The following is a 22,563-nucleotide window of genomic DNA, read 5'->3' as shown; positions in this document are numbered from 1 at the left end:
ACTTATCAGCCCAAACCTGAACGTCATCCAGGTCTTGTTGCATGCGGGCATGGACTGCTTCATTATCTAAGGAGTTGCGAATGGCGCTGAACATTGTGCAGTCATCAGTGAACATCCCCATTTCTGACCTTATATTGAAGGGAAGGTCATTGATGAAGCAGCTGAAGATGGTTGGGCCTAGGACACTGCCCTGAGGAACTCCTGCAGTGATGTCCTGGAGCTGTGATGATTGACCTTCAACCACCTTTCTTTGTGCTAGGTATGACTCCAGCCAGTGGAGAGTTTCCCCCTGATTCCCATTGACTTCGGTTTTACTAGGGTTCCTTGATGCCACACTCAGTCAAATGCTGCCTTGATGTCAAGGGCAGTCACTCTCACCTCACCTTTGTTTGGACCAAGGCTGTAATGAGGTCGGGAGTTGAGTGGTCTTGGCGGAACCCAAACTGGGCATCAGTGAGCAGATTATTGGAGAGTAAGTGCTGCTTCATAGCACTGTTAATAACACTTTCCATCACTTTACTGATGATTGAGAGTAGACTGATGGGGCGGTAATTGGCCGGATTGGATTTGTCCTATTTTTTGTGGACAGGACATACCTGGGAAGTTTTCCACATTGTCGGATAGATGCCAGTTTTGTAGCTGTACTGCACTTCGTGCATTCACTCACATGCACTGTAAACCTAGATGCCAGTTTTGTAGCTGTACTGCACTTCGTGCATTCACTCACATGCACTGTAAACCTATCTTAGACCTTCTTGTATTCACTCTTAGTCTGACCCCACCTAATACTGTACTATTTCTTACTCTAGTGCTATCAGTCTCACCCAATCCTTTGTGCACCTTGTTTCTCCTTTCCAATGCTACATCCTGTTGCCTATCCCCCTGCCAAATTAGTTTAAACCCTCCCCAACAGCACTAGCAACCACCCCCCCCCCCCGCCCCGTGAGGACATTGGTCCGAGCTCTGTTGAGGTGCAACCCATCCGGACTGTACAGGTGCCACTTTCCCCAGAACTGGTCCCAATGTCCCAGGAATCTAAAGGCACCATCCTGCACCATCTCTCCAGCCATGCATTCATCTGCTCTATCCTCCTGTTTCTATACTCACTAGCTCGTGGCACCAGGGGTAATCTGGAGATTACTACCTTTGAGGTCCTGCTTTTTAATTTCTTTCCTAGCTCCCTAAAATCTGCCTGCAGGACTGCATCCCTCTTTCTACCTATGTCATTGATACCAATATGGACCACGACCTCTGGCTGTTCACCCTCCCCCCTCAGAATGTTCTTCAGCCGTTCAGTGACATCCTTGACCCTGGCACCAGTGAGGCAACAAACCATCCTGGAATCACGTCTGCAGCCGCAGAAACGCCTGTCTGTTCCCCTAACTATTGAATCTCCTTTCACTATTGCTTTCCCATTTTCCTTCCCCCCCGTACAGCTGAGCCACCTGTGGTGTCGTGGACTTGGCTCTGGCTGTACTCTCCAGAGGAACCATCACCCTCACCAGTATTCAGTTGGTTGGAGAGCGAGATATACTCAAGGGACTCCTGCACTACCTGCCTGGTCCCCCTTGTCTGTCTGACGGTCACCCATTCCCTCTTTGCCCGCAAACTCTTATGCTGCGGGGTGACCACCTCCTGAAACGTGCTATCCACGTAGCTCTCAGCCTCACGGATGCACCGCAGTGACGCCAGCTGCTGCTCAAGCTCTGAAACCTGGAGCTTGAGCTCCTCCAGCTGATGACACTTCCTGCATATGTGATTGTCCAGGACACGGGAAATGTCCTGGAGTTCCCACATGGCACAAAATGTGCATTCCATGGGACCGAGGCGCCCTGCCATGCCTCTACTTGGTAACTTAACAGAAATAAGCTGAAGATTTTTTTTTAAATCACCAGCTACTCACCAATCAGCTCCTTCCCTTGTGCTGGCATCACTTACCTTGCTCCCTGACACTCGCGCTCACTCTGGGCTCTTGGGCCTACCTTTATCTGCGGCCGCTCCTCTCTCTCTCCCGCAGGTCTGCTCTTGTGTCTATTAACTTAGAGACCTTGGGTTCTGTGGCTCCACTCCTCCTTTTCAGTCAGACGGCTCAACCGCCTTGCTCCTCTCCACCGATTCCTGCGCTCCCAAAATTCCTCCACTCTGCTTGCGATTCACTGCGTTTGCGATCTCCCAGCTCTGTCTCCAGTGATCAGTGATTTTAATGGAACAATTGGTAGAGTGGCGCAACAAGTTAGGGGGCAGTGGGTTAGAGTGGAGGGTTGCAAGCTCAGAGTTTCTGATCTCAGTCACACTGTTGTGAAGAGGTATCAAGCAGTGAATAGATCATTTTCAAAAGAGAGGAGGGGAATCAGAGGGAGAGTCATTGCAGGTCATTGACCATGCCAAATCATGCAGGGTAAGCTGCACGTGATGGCTGTGTTCTGGAAACTGCATGCTGTCACCTCTTGAAAAGTTTAGACAAAGTTTTCTCACCGCCCGTAAAGACACAGCTTAATGAAATAATTTGCATTTCTTTGATACCATTCAGATTGGTTGTGCTAATAAAAATGGCAGACAATGCTTCTGAGCTCCTTCCTTAACTCCCTCTCACTACATTAAAACCTGAGTCTTGTGTACAAGTATAGGGCGTCCTGAAAGGATAGCTGGTAGTGTCTGTGATATGTAGCTCTGAGAGATGGTGTATACATCTGTCCTGAGTATTTAAAAGAAACTGAATTTATTTGATCTCTGTTCTCACCAATAAACAAACACCTATATATAAATGAGGTGTTGGTGATCTGAGAGATAGCTGGGCAGCTCTGCTGTGAGGCAGTGGAATTCCCAGCTGACACACTGTTGCTGTCCCGGTTGATCTATGGCTCGAATGACCCTGTCCTCATTTGACACCAGTATTTAACTCCCACTAACTTCTTGTTCCACATTTAAAAGCGGCCAGAAGACGTGGAGCGAGAGCGTAAGTGGGGTGGAAAAAGAAACGCGAAATGAATAACGAGCTGAACGGGATTGCGACGGTTTCTGTTGCCTAGTCGATTTTTCAATTGAAAAGGTAAGTTTCTCTATAATTTAATGTTTGAAACACTTTAACTTTTGGATCATACAGAAATGTCGACTGGACTTTATTTAGATTTGTAGAAGTTCCCCAAGTTACCGTTTACACATCGGTGAAACTTTGCATTTGCAGCTGGGACACTGGAGCAGGTTGACTGATTGTGAAAACTGTTTCAGTTACATTTTGGTGGAAGTGTCACTGTTATTAAAATAATTATACATTTGCGAAAGGAAACGGGAGACGTTGTGATAATGTTCCCTTTTAATTCCCCGTTTCCCAACTTGCCTGATGTGTTTTTAAAAAAGGAAATGGTTTTGGTCGTCACGTGAAATGAATCACCAGCCAACGACTCGAGGAGACGTTCTAACATCAAAAAACAGGTAAATAAAAGAAATTAGTTTGTACAAATAAATCTAGATAAAACACGATATTATTATTGGAAGTCCTGTACTATATTTTTCTGGTAAATTAAAATAACGAAATAAAATAATAAACCAAGCAAAATATAAGGTTTTATTAAAACTCTGGGAAATCATTATTGCAGTTAATAATTGCATTGAGTTTCGTTACTAACAAATACTATACAATATGCGAACAGTACATACGAAGGAAACTCCATGCAAAGCCATGGTCTCAAAAGTCCATAAGAAAGGAGAGGGAACTGCAGGCCAGTCGGCTTGAAGTGGGTAGTGGGGAAAATGTTAGAAACAATAATCTGAGACAAAATTAATTGGTATTTGGGCTAATAAATGAAAGTCAGCATGGAATTTTTCATTAAAAATCAGAGAATGGGCGAGGCTGTTGTGGTTGATGTGTGTATGGACTTTCAGAGGTGTTTGACAAAGTACCACATAATAGACTGGTTAGCAAAATTAAAGCCCATGGGATTAAAGGGACAGTGGAAGTGTAGATACAAAATTGGCCAAGGTACAGAAAGCAGAGAGTAGTGGTGAATGGTTGTTTTTCAGACTGGAGGGAGATATACAATAGTGTTCCCTAGGGGTTGGTATTGACACCATTGCTCATCTTATATATATAAATAAATCGGTACTTCTGTCTGTCATTCTGTCTGTCTGTCATCGCGTGTGCGTCTGTTGGGTATGCGCTCGAAAGTTACAGGGCGTACCTACGCGCGCGTTACCTCCAAAGAAAGCTTACGCTTCCGAGACGGTTTTAAGTGTATTTACGTTTCGGCCGGGCTAAAATCGCGCCCGCGGTATCCCAAAAACCTTCAACATTCCGCTCATTAGCATCTTATTATCCGCTCATTAGCGACAGAGTGACCTCGAGCTCGACCAATCGTACGCCGGGTTGCTGGCGTGTGCCGCCGGGCCAATCGGTGCGTGTGTGGCCGGGCCTTATCGTTCTGAACCGAGGTGAGTCGCCGCCATCTTGATTCCAAACTTTTCCTTTTTCCCGCTTTCTGCGTCTTAAAAAAAAAACGTTGCTTTTAAAACACATATTGTTTTAAAAAAAAATGATTTAGAAAGTAATTAACTTATCTAATCTCATTAATTTTCCTACCTTTCCCCGTTTTTCCAGGTAGGCCTAGAAGCCTCGGCGTCTCCTCCGCACCCACGCCCGAACTAGGCACCTCTCGGCCCCACTCGAAGGCTGGAGGGCCGAGCCTCAGCCCAGCGCTGCTAGGGTGCGCGCGCAGCAGGAGCTGAGACGCGGCGTCTCTCTCTCTGGCTCGGCCGGGGGGCGGGGCTTGGTCAGCGTCACGGTTACCCTGGCAACCGGGCCCTCCGGCCGTCTCGCACAGCCGCAATGTTGAAGCCAGCTCGGGAGGCCGGTGCTCGGAAGATCGCGCCTCCGGAGTTCGGTGCTTGGTTGGTGGGGGGGGGCGAGCCTCGGGGGTGGGTGGGCGAGCCTCGGGGGTGGGGGTGCGAGTCTCGGGGGGGCCAACCTCTGGAGTTCGGGGGGTGGGGATCAGGGGGCTCGGGAGTTTGGGGGGACGGGGATCAGGGGGCTCGTGGACCCTCCCCTCCCCCCTCCCCTCTCCTCCTCCCTCCCCCTGCCCCTTCTTTCCCCCCCTCCTCTCTCCTCCTCCCCTCCCCCCCCCTCCTCCCCCCCCTCCTCCCTCCCCCTCCCCCTCCCCTTCCCCTCTCTCTCTTCCCCCCAGTCGCTCTCTCTCTCTCTCTCTCTCTCTTCCAACAACAACATGCCCTCGAAAAAGCCTCGGCACCGCCGGGCACTTCAGCTAGTTTTGATATATATTAATGATCTGGACTTGAGCATACAGGGCACAAATTCAAAGTTTGCAGATGACACAAAACTCGGAAATGTTGTAAATAATGAAAAGGATAGTAACAACATCAGGAGGACATAGACAGACTGATGAAATGGGCAGACACATGGCAGATGCAATTTAACGCAGAGAAATGTGAAGTGATATCTTTTGATAGAAAGAATGAGGAGAGGCGATATAAACTAAATGATACAATTTTAAAATGGGGTGCAGGAACAGCGAGACCTGAGGATATATGTACACAAATCTTTGAAGGCGGCAGGACAAGATGAGAAGGCTGCTTAAAAAAAAAGCACATTAGATCCTTGGCTTTATTAATAGAGGCAGTACAAAAGCAAGGAAGTTATGCTAAACCTTTATAAAACACTGGTTAGGCCTCAGCTGGAGTATTGTGTTCAATTCTGGGCACCACACTTTAGGAAGGATGTCAAGGCTTTAAAGAGGGCGCAGAAGAGATTTACTGGAATGGTTTGGGATGAGTGGAGAGATATGTGGAGAGACTGGAGAAGCTGGGGTTGTTCTCCTTAGAGCAGAGAAGGTTAAGAGGAGATTTGATAGAGGTGTTCAAAATCATGAATAATTTTGATAGAGTAAATAAGGAGAAACTGTTTCCAGTGGCAGATGGGTCAGTTACCAGAGGACACAGATTTAAGGTGATTGGCAAAAGAACCAGAGGCGACATGAGGAAACTCTTTTTGTAACACAGCGAGTTATTGGCCCAGAAATTAGGCTCGGGGGCTTGCCGCGCATGCAAGCCCCCGATGAGCACTTACCCGGCGCGCCTGCCGTTCGGCTCCCGGGACGCTTGCAATTCCTGTTTTCAGTTGATTACTCCCGGGCAGCGTCTGACGTCACGCCACCCAGGAGTGCAGCCAGCGCGGAGTCTAAGTTAGACACGCCCCTTGAGGTCTCCTTAACATAGGCCACGCCCCCAATTTTTAACACAAGCTGCAAAGCAATTTTACATGCAGAGCAGCATTTTAAAGACATTTTTTGTATTTTTATTAATCTTTAGGTAACTTTTATAAAGTTTTAAATACTTTTAAATTATTTTGAAGAATGTAAAGTAGTTTTAAACAGAATTAAAGCGTAGTTATTTTGATGAGCTGGCTGGGATCACATGGGCACTGGGCAACCAATGGGAGGTTGCAAAAGTTCATTCATGAGTTTGATAGTAAGAACTGTCAAACTCATGAAAACTCAGGGTGCCCAAAACAGCACTTAAACTACAAATAAAAGTTTTAAAAATCCCACTAAAGAAATGAACTATGAATAACTGTAAAAAACTATTTTAAACAATTAATCAAATTTTTAAAAAAAGTAATTTTTTAACAAATAGGGTCTAAAAATACACTTACCTTACTGTAAATTTTTAAAAAATAATAAACCTGTGGAAAAAAAATTCTAAATTGTATTAATAGACCACTTACCTGTAAAACTAAGTACTTATGTCTGGTATTTTCAAGCGTAAACACCGGAGGCCTTTACGCACGGGCAACTCTTTACAAAAAAAGGAAATTCAGCGCGCACGCGCTGCCTGATACATCGTACGCGTTCCGCCTCTTAACCCCTTGGTTCAGAGGACAGGAAATGCCGGTTTTCAGCGCATGCGCCGTGCATCCTGAAAACCGGCACTTCCATCGGGCCCACGCGTGAGTACACCGTCCGTACTCGCGCTTTGGGACCGGAATTACTGGCCCATTGTGATCTGGAATGCACTGCCTGAAATGGTGGTGGAAGCAGATTCAATAGTAACTTTCAAAAGGGAATTGGATAAATACTTGAAGGGGAAAAAAATGACAGGGCTATGGGGAAAGAGCAGGGAATGGGACTAGTTGGATAGCTCTACCAAAGAGCCGGCACAGGCACAATAGGCCGAATGGCTTCCTTTTGCATTGTATCATTCTATGATTCTATGAATGAAGGGCAAATGATGTGGCAAAGTGCAGTATCCCACAATAGATCCTGCCAACTTCTACACTGAACCCTCATAGCTTGAGTTGCTGCCTGACTACCACAATAAAAGTCCCAGGAGGCAGTGAAAATATAGGTTTGAGCAAAAACAAATCATTTTCTGCAACAAATTATTTGTTCTGTTCACAAGGGTCACAGGCATGAGTGACTCGCATAGGTAAGCCAGTAGGATGTAATTTATACTGCAAAGGATAATGTTGAATGATGTTGAAATAAAATTCAAATTTCAGTTGGATTTTCATGAAACCTACTACAAATTTGAGGGTGCTTCAATATTTTCTCTAATCTCTTTCCAAAGGATTGCTTCAACCATCTTGAAAGTCCCATTGTAAGGAATTAAAGTTAGAAGTTAATGGCAGGCACAGCACCAACTATATATTTTAATAACTTAATCCAATTGAAATGTTTGATTTCTGTGTCCCATGGCACACAAAATGTTAGAAGAATATAAATATAAATTATACTATGCTGATAGCCTTACCACTACACCCTGGTGATAGGGCTGTGCTCCCACTTCAGTCCTTCTCTGACAAATTTTAAAATATATTTCTAATCTTATAATATCCACACCGATATTGAGGGACAAAGCTCTAAATTTAAATTGGCTCTGTGATGTACAATTAAAGTATTCTGATTTGGAGGTTTGGCCTAGGTTCTTCTAAGGCCTACATGGAACAGGATAAAGTATATCTGAATATAGTGTATTTGAATAAACAATACAAATTTATTTATGAAACAAATATAAGACTATAGGATAGCTGAAGGAAAAATAATTATAATATATACTAGCAGATCTGCCGTGGCAGTGCTCACAATCAATCAGTAAATACATTGTTTTATATAGTGTATTAAACAACTGTAGTTGATGCCCTGTGGCATTGCTCACAAATAAAATGATGAGCTGCAACATAGAGGAATGTAGCACATCTAGATTTTCAACCTTTACAATTAGCCCTCTCTTTCTCGCGCTCTCTCTCTCTCTCTCTCTCTAAAATATATATATATATATATATAGCACTGTATATAAGTATATCCTTTGTGACTGTGACAAAGGTAAACTATCCCTCCTTGTCCTTCTCGACTTGTCTGCAGCCTTTGACATGGTTGAGCACTCCATCCTCCTCCAATGCCTCTCCACCATCGTCCAGCTGGGTGGGACTGCACTTGCCTGGTTCCATTCTTATCTATCTAATCGTAGCCAGAGAATCACCTACAATGGCTTCTCTTCCCGCTCCCGCATTGTTACCTCTGGTTTCCCCCAGGATCTATCCTTGGCCCCTCCTATTTCTCATCTACATGTTGCCCCTTGGCGACATCATCCAAAAACACGGCATCAGTTTCCACATGTACGCTGATGACACCTAGCTCTACCTCAGCACCACTTCTCTCGACCCCTCCACGGTCTCTAAATTGACACCCAGCTTGTCTGATTATTTTCTCCGATTAAATGTTGGAAAGACCGAAGCCATTATCTTTGGTCCACACAACAAACTCTGTTCCTTAGCCACAGACTCCATCCCTCTCCCTAACATCTGTCTGAGGCTGAACCAGACTGTTCATGACCATAGTGTCATATTTGACCCTGAAATGAGCTTCCGACCACATATCCGCGGCATAACTAAGACCACCTATTTCCACCTCCGTAACGTTGACCGTCTCCGCCCTTGCCTCAACTCATCTGCTGCTGAAACCCTCATCATGCCTTTGTTACCTCCAGATTTGACTATTCCAATGCACTCCTGGCTGGCCTCCCACATTCTATCCTACATAAACTTGGGGTCATCCAAAACTCGGCTGCCTGTGTCCTAACTCGCACCAAGTCCCGTTCACCCATCACCCCTGTGCTCGCTGACCTACATTGGCTCCCGGTTAAGCAAAGCCTCAATTTCAAAATTCTCATCCTTATTTTCAGATCCCTCCATGGCCTCGCCCCTCCCTATCTCTGTAATCTCCTTCAGCCCCACAACCCCCCGCGTAATCTGCGCTCCTCAAATTCTGCCCTCTTGAGCATCCCTGAATTTAATCGCTCAACCATTGGTGGCTGTGCCTTCAGCTGTCTAGGCCCTAAGCTCTGGAACTCCCTCCCTAAACCTCTCCGCCTCTCTACCTGTCTTTCCTCCTTTAAGACGCTCCTTAAAACCTACCTCTTTGACCAAGCACCTGCCCTAATTTCTCCTTATGTGGCTCGGTGTCATGTTTTTGTCTTTTAACACTCCTGTGAAGCGCCTTGGGATGTTTTACTATGTTAAAGGCCCTATATAAATACAAGTTGTTGTTGCATATTCCATTGAACAGTTGTAGCATTTAAGTAAATATATTAAAATATTCAATCAATGGCACAAAATATGTGTAATTTAGATATTGCACTTTAGGTGCAATTAGTGTTCTATAGATAAGTAACAAGAACCACAAAGCTAACAATGTAATGTATGTATGTAACATAAGTATTAGATGTAGGAGATCCAAAGTTTGAGTCATTCTATAGCACTAGAAGATATCCCACAGCATTGCTCTTGGTGAGTTAAAGGATATGCTATTTTATAACAAGATCATTGTAAGGCGCAGAGTATTATTCATAGAATCATAGAAAGTTACAGCACGGCAGAAGGCCATTTCGGCCCATCGTGTCTGCGCCGGCCAACAAAGAGCTATTCAGCCTAATCCATTTCCCAGCTCTTGGTCCGTAGCCCTGCAGGTTACAGCATCCCAAGTGCACATCCAAGTACTTTTTAAATGTGGTTAGGGTTCCTGCCTCTACCACCCTTTCAGGCAGTGAGTTCCAGATCCCCACAACCCTCTGGGTGAAGAAATTTCCCCTCAAATCCCCTCTAAACTTTCCACCAATTACTTTAAATCTGTGCCCCCTGGTTTTTATTCCTCTGCTAAGGGAATTAGGTCCTTTCTATCCACTTTATTTAGGCCCCGCATAATTTTATACACCTCAATAAGGTCTCCCCTCAGCCTCCTCTTTCCAAGGAAAACAAACCCAGCCTATCCAGTCTTTCCTCATAGCTAAGATTCTCTACTCCCGGCAACATCCTTGTAAATCTCCGCTGTACCCTCTCTAGTGCAATCACATCTTTCCTGCAATGTGGTGACCAGAACTGCACGCAGTACTCTAGCTGAGGCCTAACTAGTGTACTCCCTTTCCTTGTTAGCCCTCCCCAAATGCATTACCTCACACTTCTCCAGATTGAATTCCATTTGCCACTGTTCTGCCCGCCTGACCAATTTATTGATATCTTCCTGCAGTCTACAGCTTCCTTCTTCAGTATCAACCACACAGCTGATTTTAGTATCATCTGCAAACTTCTTAATCGTACCCCCTATATTCAAGTCTAGATCATTGATATATACCACAAAAAGCAAGGGACCCAGTACTGAGCCCTGCGGAACCCCACTGGAAACAGCCTTCCAGTCACAAACACCCATCAACCATTACCCTCTGCTTCCTGCCTCTGAGCCAGTTTTGAATCCAACTTGACACTTTGCCCTGGATCCCATGGGTTTTTAACTTCGTGACCAGTCTGCCAGGTGGAACCTTAACAAAAGCCTTGCTAAAGTCCATATACACTACATCAAATGCACTGCCCTCATCTACCCTCCTTGTTACCTCCTCAAAAAATTCAATCAAGTTTGTCAGACACGAACTTCCCTTAACAAATCCGTGCTGACTATCCTTGATTAATCCATGTCTTTCTAAATGAAGATTTATCCTGTCCTTCAGAATTCTTTCCAATAATTTTCCCACCACCGAGGTTAGGTTGACTGGCCTGTAATTACTCGGTCTATCCTTTTCTCCCTTTTTAAACAATGGTACCACGTTAGCAGTCCTCCAGTCCTCCAGCATCACACCTGAAGCCAGAGAGGATTGGAAAATGATGGTCAGGGCCTCTGCTATTTCTTCTTTTGCTTCGCTTAACAGCCTAGGATACATTTAATCCGGGCCTGGGGATTTATCCACTTTTAAAGCTGCTAAACCCCTTAATACTTCCTCTCTCACTGTTTATTTCATCTAATATTTCACACTCCTCCTCCCTGATAGCAATGTCTGCTTCGCCCCTCTCCTTTGTGAAAACAGACGCAAAGTATTCATTAAGAACCCTACAGACGTCTCCCGCCTCCACACACACATTGCCCTCATGATCTCTAATAGGCCCTACCCTTTCTTTAGTTATCCTCTTATTCTTAATATATTTATAAAACCTCTTTGTGTTTTCCTTGATTTTACTTGTCAAGAATTTTTCATGCTCTTTCTTTGCTTTCCTAATATCCTTTTTAATTGCACCCCTGCACTTTCTGTACTCCTCTAAAGATTCTGCAGTATTTAGCCCTCGGTATCTGTCATACACCTCCCTTTTTTTCTTTATCCTACCCTCTTTGTCCCTAGACATCCAGGGGGCTCTAGATTTGTTAGTCGCACTTTTTTCTTTAAGGGCACATATTTGGTCTGAACCCTCCGGATCTCCTCCTTGAATGCCCCGCACTGCTCTGACACTGATTTACCTTCAAGTAGCTGTTTCCAGTCCACTATGGCTAAATCCCTCTGAGCTTAGCAAAATTTGCTTTTCCCCAATTTAGAATTTTTATTCCTGGTCTATCCTTGTCCTTTTCCATAACTACCTTAAATCTAACTGAATTATGGTCACTAGCACCAAAATGCACCCCCACTGATGGCCTTCCACCTGCCCAGCTTCATTCCCTAAAACTAAGCCCAGAACTGCCCCCTCCCTTGTTGGGCTTGCTACATACTGGCTAAAAAAGTTCTCCTGGATGCATTTTAGGAATTCTGCACCCTCTATACCCTTCACACTAATTTTATCCCAGTTAATATTGGGGTAGTTGAAATCCCCTACTATTACTGCCCTATAGTTTTTGCACTTCTCAGAAATTTATTATTCTATAATAACAGAGGTCAGATTAGAGATCATAAGAGTCACAATGAACAGTGGGTGCAGAGAAGGCAACAAAAACAGCAAAGAATTTTTTTTATCAATGTACAATAAGCAAAAATCCCCCCCAAAAACTGAACAAAATTTGTTACAAAATTTAATGTAAAATATTTGATGTTATGGCCTTATCACATGTGTGGACCATCAAGTCAGAGGCCATGTATATGCAAGATTAGATCCCATCTTAACCTAACAAATAACCAAACACGGGAACAATGCAACAGTATCCTGAAATAAACATTTAATAAATGTTGCAAAGCTATTATAAAATTTTAAAAATAGGAAATTCAGTTTTGATTAGATATGTGTGGAACGCCAAGCCAGCGGCTGCATGCACATGAATGTTCAGGCCACAATTCAAGCCAAGAAGTAATAGCTAAACTGGAAAAATAGAAAAGAATACAAATACATTATTATGGAACCTTAGAAAACTGCACTGAAATAAAAAAATAATTGTCCTAAGGACTTTAAGATTAGAGATGCTAAAGTGTAAATGGTCTCCAATTTAAGGCCAAAGAAAAGCAGGCAGCAAAGCCCAATCTAAGAATGCACTCTGCAGTAAATCACAAAAATACAAGTCCCTATGAAGTCTGTTAGACCTCTTAGAGGAAATGTTATTGGAGCAACTTGTAACACAAAAGAGAGAGAGATTCTATGCATAAGTTTCATGATTTTAATGTGAATTATTTTGTGCTTTTTATTTAAAACATTTATTTTTAGACAAATATTTTAGATTCAGTGAGACACCAAGATGGTTCCTGAAACCAGTTTAAAAATTAGTTTCAAGTGGTTTCACAGGTAGCTTTGTGGTGCTTACTACTTGTTCATTGCAATCCTTTTTGCTGTTCCTAGTTGTTAATTGATTATTTTTCTTTTTTGTGTGATGGACACTTTGGATATGACAGACAGTAAAGTTGGTGTAATACTTAGCCCCCAACACCAGGTGCTCAGGACCACGTGAAGCTTCACTTTCTATTCAAAACCTCCTCTCACAGCTATCTTTTTAAAATTCATTCCTGGGATGTGGGCGTTGCTGGCAAGGCCAGCATTAATTGCCCTTCCCTAATTGCCCCTGAGAAGGTGGTGGTGAGCTGCCTTCTTGAACTGCTGCAGTCCATGTGCTGAAGGTATTATTGTTTTTCGTAGCGGTTTGGTACAACTGAGAGGCTTGCTAGTCCATTTTAGAGGGCAGTTAAGAGTCAACCACATTGCTGTGGGTCTGGAGTCACATATAGGCCAGACCAGGTAAGGATGGCAGATTTCCTTCCCTAAAGGACATAAGTAAACCAGATGGGTAATCCTTTACTTATTAATGAATGGGATATTAACCATGGAGCCTTGTATATAGGAGTGGCCATCTTCTATTGATTTCAATTATAATGGCAAAAGAGTGGGACAGACGCACCATCAGGGAGCAAAATTAACGATGTGAAGGAGGTGGGGGATGGGAAGATGGCATGGAAAGCTTGAGAACTGGTCAGGTTGGGTTCCAATAGCAAGGCTGGAAGTGGAGCGGCAGTGCTCAAATGGGGCTTGATTGGACAGAAATGTTTGGCCCTGGGGTTGGTACTGGATGGAACAGATGAAGTGGGAAGCCTGAGAACTGGTCAGGTTGGTCCTAATGTAATTCCTGTGAGCAGAGCAGGAGTATTCAAGGTGGGCCTACTTGGGCTGGCAGCATAGAATGATGGTTCTCTGGAGTTGATGGAGGGAAGGATGAATGGAGCAGGTCAGTGGCAGTCCTCACACCTGTTACTTTGTGTCAATGGGAGGGACTGTCTTTGGGAATGGAACCCAACCTGGATCAGAGCCTCTCTCCCTCACACCAGGAGCAGGAACAGATGCTTTTTATGGGTCAGATTTTTATGAGATCTTGGAATCCACATAGGAAGAATAAAAGGAGGGAAAAATAAAGATTTACATAGAATCATAGAATAGTACAGCACAGAAGGAGGCCCTTTGGCCTATCGAGTTGCGCGGGCTCTTTCGAAGAGCAATTCAGTCAGTTAGTTAGTCCCACTCCCCAATAAGAATTTGGCAGACATGTTCCCAGATATCTGCTTGGATTTCCCTGCATTCCATTGGAAAAGAAAGTGCATCAGAAATAAAAATACACAGGTAGCTGGAAAAAAATGTATAGCTTAACATGTTGTTGTAACCCTTTGTCAGACCTCCAGTTGCTGCTCTGTTCTGATAGAGGTCTGTACCCTGAAATGATGATTACATTTTTCACTTTTCAGATATTGATGCCGTGATTTTGCCTACCGAGGCAGGTCTGGGGCGGCTGGGGTCGGTGGCGGGATGGAACCCCGCTGCTGGCTCCAGCCCGCTCCTGTGAAAAGATTTTATGTTGATTAGGCTTGTTAAGCCCGCCCAGCACGTTTGCCAGCCAATTGAAGGAAGTGGGCATAGTGACATAATTTGATGACGTGTCATCAGCCGGTTTCCTTAAAGGGACCAGGTGCAAATTGATTTTGACAGTTGTGCTGTCAGTGTTCTACAGCATTGAGGTGCTGCAAGCACTGACGAGCACTGCACAGAGATTCAGGACTGCACCCAGGCTCTCCCATGACTCCCACCATATGCTTATGGAGGGAGTCACAGCATGCAGGGAGATCCTCTTCCCTTCCAATGGGCAGAAGAGACCTCCCCAGGAGATCAACACAACCTGGTTGCACATTTCACAGGAGGACACAAGCAGGGATGTCATTGGGAGGACCAGGCTGCAGTGGCGCAAACCTTTCAATGATCTCAATAGATCACAAAACGTTACTGCAAAGCCACACTCAACCTCATCCTGCTGTGCCACTCATCCCATCTCCATCACTCTGCTTTCCCTACCCTATTCCTGCACACCCTTACTCACGCCAACATACCTTGCACCTCCACCCACCCCTCTCTATCTACATTATCAATTCCCCATCTCACTAGCCACCCCTCACCCTCATTCTAGTCCAATCATACCAACTAACAACACACAAGGGTAGCCACTTGGGTGTTTTAGCCAATGTTCATGTGAAGTTTCTGTTAATGTGCTGTCAAACATTGAAATCTTTATTTTCAACATTTTGTTTTCTTGGACAGATTTGTGTGCACCTTTGGAAGTAGCTTAGTGAGTTGCATTGAATGGTGAGACATAAGGGTACCCCCTACAATGGCGATGAGTGTGAAAGGAATGGCGTGGGCATTATAGGGATGTTGGTGTGGGGTGGTGCCAACCTGTCACATCATGTGGCAGCCAGGGTGTACAGCGTCAAGTGAAATAAATCTGGCTATGGTGAGGCCATCCCTGGCGTCCCGGGCAGCGATGTGGTTGGGTACTGATGCCCTGGAAGATTGGTGTTGTTGTTGGTTATGCTGGTGTGCCTGGTTCTGCTGGTGTTGGGGCTGATCATGGTGGGATTCTGAGGACCAAGGTGAGAGAGTGTAAGCTGTACCCATTCTGATGTAATAGATGGCAGGTGAAGGTGAGATGACAGAAGCAAATCTGTCAATGCTGAGAGAGGTTGTTCCACTGAGGTGGCACTGGATAGAGAGTTTGCTCCAAACACTTGCAAGCTGCATAAAGCTCAATCTGTCTTCCAAATGCAGTAAGCAATGGTTTCTGAGCTTGGAAAGTGAACATCTGTGAGATGGGAGCTTTTATACAACTTTTGCAGCTGTCAGATAATCAGATAAAGTAATGCTGAATCCACTCACGACATGCCGAGCTGATGTGATCCCTGAGCAGCATGTAACCCGTTGGGAAACACATAAAATTGAAAGGTAAGCTTAAAATACTATTAATTGCCTGTTCACAATCTCTCATGATTTAAATTGTCTCCCCCGCCACTTGGTGTCTGGGAGACTAGCGTGGAGGTGGCTTGACAGTGGGTTCTCTAACTGCTGTCAAATTTTTTTCCCACCTGACCTGCCAACAAACGTGCCCGCTGAACCCCCCCAAAAAAATTCCCCCCTGACAGACCTGCTATGTATTTCCAGCATTTTCTATTTTATTTCAGATTTCCAGCAGTTTTTCATTTTTTATCTGTATGGTAAATACCAGTTTTGTAGTTCATTGCCAATCATATCAAAATCTGTACATTTAAGTGTACCAGCTACATACTCCTGAAGCTGTGCCATTTACACAGAGCGGCAGTTTCATGAAGTAGCAGGGAAAAAAATTCAGCTGCCCCAATTCTGCTTTCTGTAACTAGCTTTCTTTCCTTTGCAGAGATCTCGCCATCATGTGATAACCTTGCAATAATTGGCTTCTTATCTTATTCAGTGCACGGCTAGAAATAATGGATGTTGTACAATTAGCAAGCCTCATTACTGTAAACTTCTAAATCTCTTTTTCTAAGGCTCTTTGCTGTTAATCCTGGTAAGAAGCTTCATTTTAGTCTGTAGCGGAGTTCAAACCTCATTTCAAAGCACTGAGAACAAAGTCCCAATAAGTCTGTAGTAATGAGGCTGAATTGTATTACTACTATACAACACAAATCTTCATCAGGAACTGACACTTTTGTTGATTGTACATTACTCATTATTGTATAAATTGTATCCTTATACTTGGATCCATGTAAAACTACAGCAATACCCACATTCAGTAAGGACATTTAAAACACAAGGTGGCAACTAAAATTCAGTGAAATTTCATGTTGTGTGCGCTGAATAGATTAATAAATGTGAGTCTGTATGAGATGGTAATATAAAATGAATCCATGTTCCACTACTTTATGAAGCGCTACACAAAGACAGATTTCCACCACCCTACACATAAGCGTATAAAATACAATAACGATCCCTCTGCCACTTCAGGAAATATTGCAACCTTCTTGGGGATTGAATGCGACACATTTTCTTATTACATTTTTGCAGGTTGTGAAGCTTTAAAAAGAAGTGGTTGCATAAGACAATGAATGCTGCCTTGTGAACTGCTGCTGTTTGAATTCTTTACCGGGTCAGACTGGCCAGTGACTGTTCTGCTTTGGAGTACCTCTCCTTGCCTATGGAGATGGTGAGAGATGTCTGCTTTGTGAGGAAGCTCCAATTAGTAATTTGGCTGCTAATGCTCCCCCTGCTGACAGCAGTGTGGATGGCAAATTGTAAAGTTAGCAGTGCAACAATAATGAACACAGACCCCCAGCGGTGCATGAGGCACCATTTTGTGGAATCTATCAGCCATCCATCATACAAGTGCAATTCAAAGGTAAGAGGAATTAGATGTTACATGATGATCAAAACAAATTACTCTATATATTTCTAAAACATGATAACTAGGGATTGAACCAGTCAATTATTGTGTTACAGCCAGAACCTGAAAAGATCACATCATTGAGACTGGCACAATATATGGCTCCTGCTATAACAGCTGTTGGTCTCCTTTCAACCTTTGAGACTGCAATAACATTTCTGCAGCATAATTAAAAATGAAGCAAGATAAATAATTTATTTTTGACATATTATAATAATGAAAGTGTTCTCAGCCCTGTACAACAAACACAACTAAAAGACGTACTATTGCCTTGGTTTAACCATGAGCAATGCCATAGGAGATTCACCTGTATATTATATATAATTTCATTAAAGCAGAAAAATCCTGTCCGAATGCTTGTTACTTTGGCAAACCACTTTAAAAAAAATATATATATAATTACACTAGATAAAAAAACTTACATTTATCAAGTCAAGTAAAAAAAATCTGTAATTTGGTTCAGGTTGTAGTTATTAATTTAATTGCAAATTATGCAACAAAACTTTAGTGTGTAAGCCTGGAATGGCTCACTGATAAATGCCATACCAGGAAGACCCCAGGTTTAATCCCTGCTCAATGCAGAATTATATCGGATTTTAGCCAAGCTCCAGATGTAGTATTGGAGTGCTACAATTCGCCTTAGTATTTCCCACTGTGTTAAAATTATATACAAATTGCTCATAGCTTCTCCTATCTGCCATCCTGCTTTTATCAATTCAAATTTTATTGTAGGCTAGGCACCCCATAGTTGCAATGAGGAATTGTCCTGCACATTTATAGCAACATACCCTTCACTCTGGGTATAATCAGTGTATCACACAAAAAAGTCATTTCCATAAGCAGATCTGCATCTCTTACGAATTAAACTTGAAACCTTGTGCATGATGTTATTGGACAGCGTGCTACGTGACTAACAATTACCCTTTTAGAACAGTATTTTGTAGCCGAGATTATGTGGCCTGTCTATTCCATGGGTTGTTGCTCAATTCACAGTCTGATATTTACCAACCTGTCATACCATTCCATTCAGGCTAAAACTAGTAGACAAATTTACATAAAAGCAGGTTAATTATACAGAAGTGGAAACTATCAGCAAGATAGCAGCAGTACAATACTTGGCTTACTATGTAAATTTCAAAAAAATTAAGAGTGCTGATTCTTTTAAAGTTAATTGAGGTAACTTTTGAACTGGTGAATCATTACATGGACAGTTGACACCAAGGAGCTTTTTCCACTGCATCAATGTGGAAATAGTCTCAAAATAGGAATCTGGAGATAAAGGGAAAACCCATACCTCTTTAATTCCTTGGGGCCTCCAAAGTCCAAATTTCCTCTGAAAATCAGTGATTCTTTGTCAATAATCAGACAATCAGAATATCAATAATTTCTGCCTTTACAAGTAGATAAAATGTGGACAACAATCTTTTGGTTGCCTGTTGAGTTATTTGTTCAGGACACCTGCCCGCAAAAGAAACAATTCTGCGCAGGGGATTCTTCACCCAGCCCTCTGCACTGCCCAGCCTTTGACCTATTTTCTTGGCTTTGGACTTGTTACATTTGTGGTGGGGGCTCCTAGAGGGATTCCAGCTGGCAAGAGGGTGCCTGCCAGTACAAAAGCAGAGAATGCCAGCACTGCTGGAGTAGAGATGATGCTGCAGCACCATAAGATCCGGCAAGGGCACTTAATGGGGCAGAAACACCTCGGACATTACACGAGATGTCACAGAGAAAGCCTTGGTCGAGAGTGGGGCTGGAGCACTCAACAGGTAAATGTTGGAGGAGGAACAGAGAGAGAGGAAGCCGTTACTAGGTCCTCTTCCCTCCATGATGGCATCTCACGACTGTTACTGCCGCCCTCCCCATGGCAGCCTAAGAAGTGGCAGGAGCACAGGTGGGAAAAAGGAAAATGTGAGACCCAGGCCTCACCCCTGCCGCCAATAGCATGAAGTGGGTTGGGAAGGAGCATGTAGTGATGGTACCCAGTGAGGGAATTAAATCATAGTCAGGGTGGTAAAGTCGCAATATCCTCATTATTCCATTTCCTCTGTGATCCTGCCCGATTGTGGAGGAAAATTACCCCAAATATCTGTCATGAGTCTGCAAATTTGCAAACATTAAAATTTCAAAGACATGATGGACTAACCAATAGTATTGGATCAGGCAGTAATGCCAAACAAAAGAAAAGAAAGAAAGACTGGCATTTATATAGCATCTTTAATGATCTCCAGACGTCCCAAAAGGCTTTACAGCCAATGAAGTACTTTTGGAGCGTAGTCACTGTTGTACTGTAGGAAACACAGCAGCCAATTTGCGCATAACCAGTTCCCACAAATAGCAATGTGATAATGACCAGATAATCTGTTTTTAGTGATGTTGATTGAGGGATAAATATTGGCCAGGACACTGGGGATAACTGCCCTGCTCTTCTTCAAAATAGTGCCATGGGATCTTTTACGTCGACCTGAGAGAGCAGACGGGGCCTCGGTTTAATGTCTCATCCAAAGCTGGTTCCCTTCCCATGAAAGAAATAGTTATCTTTAGATAGCTTTTGCTTTTGTTTCTCCTCTGACACCAATAAAAAAAAATTATATGAGGCATATTTTGTGAGGCTGTACTGCTGGCAGAGAGCTTTAGTGGATAGGAACGTTGATTGATAAATTGGGTGTTCTCAATAACCAGAAAATTGGGTGAATTTACCTTTGTGTCTCAGCCACAGTTAACTGAAGTCGATTTTAAAACATTTTGGTTATTCTAAAGACATAGGAAAAAATTGTAATATTGATTTTTTAATGTTTGAGGCAAGATGGAGCTCTGCTTCTGTCACATAGTATTTACGCTGAATTGAAGAGAACTCCAGTATTAGGGTTTGAAGCTAGTCAGTGAGGTGCACTCTAGTTAATGGGAGGCTTCTTCCATTGCATTACATGCAGCTTAATGTTTCTCATGCAGATGAATCTCTTTCAGATGGTGCTTTTCTCCCGATGTGAAGGACACTGTGGTCACACCTCCAGATCTGAACCCCTTATCTCATTCAGTGCTGTCCTGAAACAACCGTTCAGGTTTGTGTGTGAATGCTGCAAACCCAAAACTTCAAAACTAAAGGCAGCACTGTTGCATTGTGCAAATGGAAAAAGACTGACAGCTACTTACCGGTACATACTATCCTGTAGCTGTGAAGAATGCAATTAATGAAAAGTTACAACATGCAAATTCAGGACTGCAGCAGAGGGTTAACACAACAAGCTATATTAGTGAAAGGAAGAGAAATACAACTTCACAACACAAGGCCTGAGCCACTCGGAATCTTTCGGCATTCCACTTGGAGTCAGGAAAAGATCTGGAAAAAGGAACAAAATGAACAGTTTAGCTGCATTGAATGCTAAGGAAACAGAAGATAATGGAAAAAGAAAATACTGCAGATGCTGGAAATCTGAAATAAAAACAGAAAATGCTGGAGAAACTCAGCAGGTCAGGCAGCATCTGTGAAGAGAGAAACAGAGTTAACGTTTCAGGTCGATGACCATTCGTCAGAAAGATAATGGAGCTGGTGTGACTTGTTTTCTTTCACATTTTCTATTTCTGATTACTGTATATTGCAATGTAGGATACTTTCCTGTAACCCTCTCAGATATGGAACTGCTATTCTGAACTTAAAGTTAAGCCATTTTTAAATTTGTTTTAGAGTCATAGAGAGTCATAGAGTAATACAGCACGGATAGAGGCCCTTCGGCCCATCGTGTCCGCGCCAGCCATCAAGCCCTGTCTAATCTAATCCCATATTCCAGCATTTGGCCCGTAGCCTTGTATGCTATGGCATTTCAAGTGCACATCCAAATGCTTCTTAAATGTTGTGAGGGTTTCTGCCTCCACAACCCTTTCAGGCAGTGAGTTCCAGACTCCAACCACCCTCTGGGTGAAAAAGTTCTTTCTCAAATCCCCTCTAAACCTCCCGCCCTTTACCTTGAATCTATGCCCCCTAGTTATTGACCCCTCTCCTAAGGGAAAAAGCTCCTCAGCATCCATCCTATCTATGCCCCTCAAAGCGCTTTCACTTTTCACCCATTACCCCTCCCCCCACCCCCACCCATTGTCAGTGCCCCACATGCTGCCTCCAGTCCCGATGGCTGTCTGTCCCTGCACAGGTGCAGGTGGAGCAGTCTTTGGCGGGGCCTTCATGAGCTCCAAAACCCAGAGGATGTCGGCCAAGCAGCTGAACAGTCAGAGCAGGGATGTGAACAGCCTGCCTCGACCTCTGCTGAAACCACAGCGGTTGGACGTCATAGGAGTTATACGAAAAGGAAGATGAAAGATTATTAGTTGCACAAGGGTATGAACATGGGTTTGTTAGACATGTCACAATAATAAGTTACTGTATAAGTTTTAATCCACATATAAAATTATTTCTTTGCACACTTTCCAGTCTTGCCCATTTTTGCCTGCAGCTTGCCAACTGGCAATCTCCGTTCTGATGAATGATAGGACAAGACTTCAATCTGAACAATGGGTGTTTGTGAAAGGGATGTTTAGTTGACTGCAGGACTGCTTTGTGCGGGGGGTGGTGAGTGGCGGAGCAAGTGTGTTCAGCATGTGGCTGCCAGATGGGTACAGTGGTGCAACCTTACTAAATGTTGCCATGATGAGTCCATCCCGGGCATCCCGGCCAGCAATGTCTGCTGCTGCTGGTGCTGTTGATGCTGGTGCTCATCTTGGTCCAAGCTGAAACCGCATAAGCGGCATGAATGCTGATCTGATGTATGACAGATTTAACGTGGAGATCAGATGCACAAACCTCGAAATTAGTGAGAGTGACTTCCAATGTAGTGAAAATCCCTTCCAAATTAGTAGAAACCACCTCAAGTTGTGGAAATCACCTGCAAAGTACTAAAGGCAAACTTTCAGAACAAGTGCTGGTGGGGGGTTTGGGGGGGTGGAAATGCGGGGGGTTGGAGGGGGAATGTGGGGGGGTTGGGGGGGGGGGGGGCGTGTGAGCAAAAGCCTTTCACTTAGTCAAGGAAGCAGGTGTGAGGTCTCTTTGCCTGCCATTTGTTAAGCCACTTCAATTGCCGCTGTGCTCTCTCATTGCTTTCACACGCAAAGT

The 22,563-nt window shown here is 43.8% G+C and overlaps 1 protein-coding gene across 1 annotated transcript; it reads left to right on the top strand.

Moving 5' to 3' along the window:
- The first annotated feature begins 2,370 nt into the window (after positions 1 to 2,370).
- On the top strand, positions 2,371 to 21,880 carry ndp (norrin cystine knot growth factor NDP). The gene is made up of 4 exons (XM_086006685.1): positions 2,371 to 3,049; positions 3,358 to 3,432; positions 17,090 to 17,420; positions 20,430 to 21,880. The coding sequence occupies exons 3-4, from the start codon at positions 17,220 to 17,222 to the stop codon at positions 20,652 to 20,654; spliced, it is 426 nt and encodes a 141-aa protein (XP_085862811.1). The 5' UTR covers positions 2,371 to 3,049; positions 3,358 to 3,432; positions 17,090 to 17,219; the 3' UTR covers positions 20,655 to 21,880.
- Positions 21,881 to 22,563: the final 683 nt, after the last annotated feature.

Source organism: Somniosus microcephalus, chromosome 14, assembly GCF_052327205.1.
Source record: "Somniosus microcephalus isolate GS21.2 chromosome 14, FLI_Smic_1.0, whole genome shotgun sequence".
Classification (NCBI taxonomy): domain Eukaryota; kingdom Metazoa; phylum Chordata; class Chondrichthyes; order Squaliformes; family Somniosidae; genus Somniosus; species Somniosus microcephalus.
Note: the sequence above shows the minus strand (reverse complement) of the source record. Positions and strands in the feature narration are given on the sequence as shown.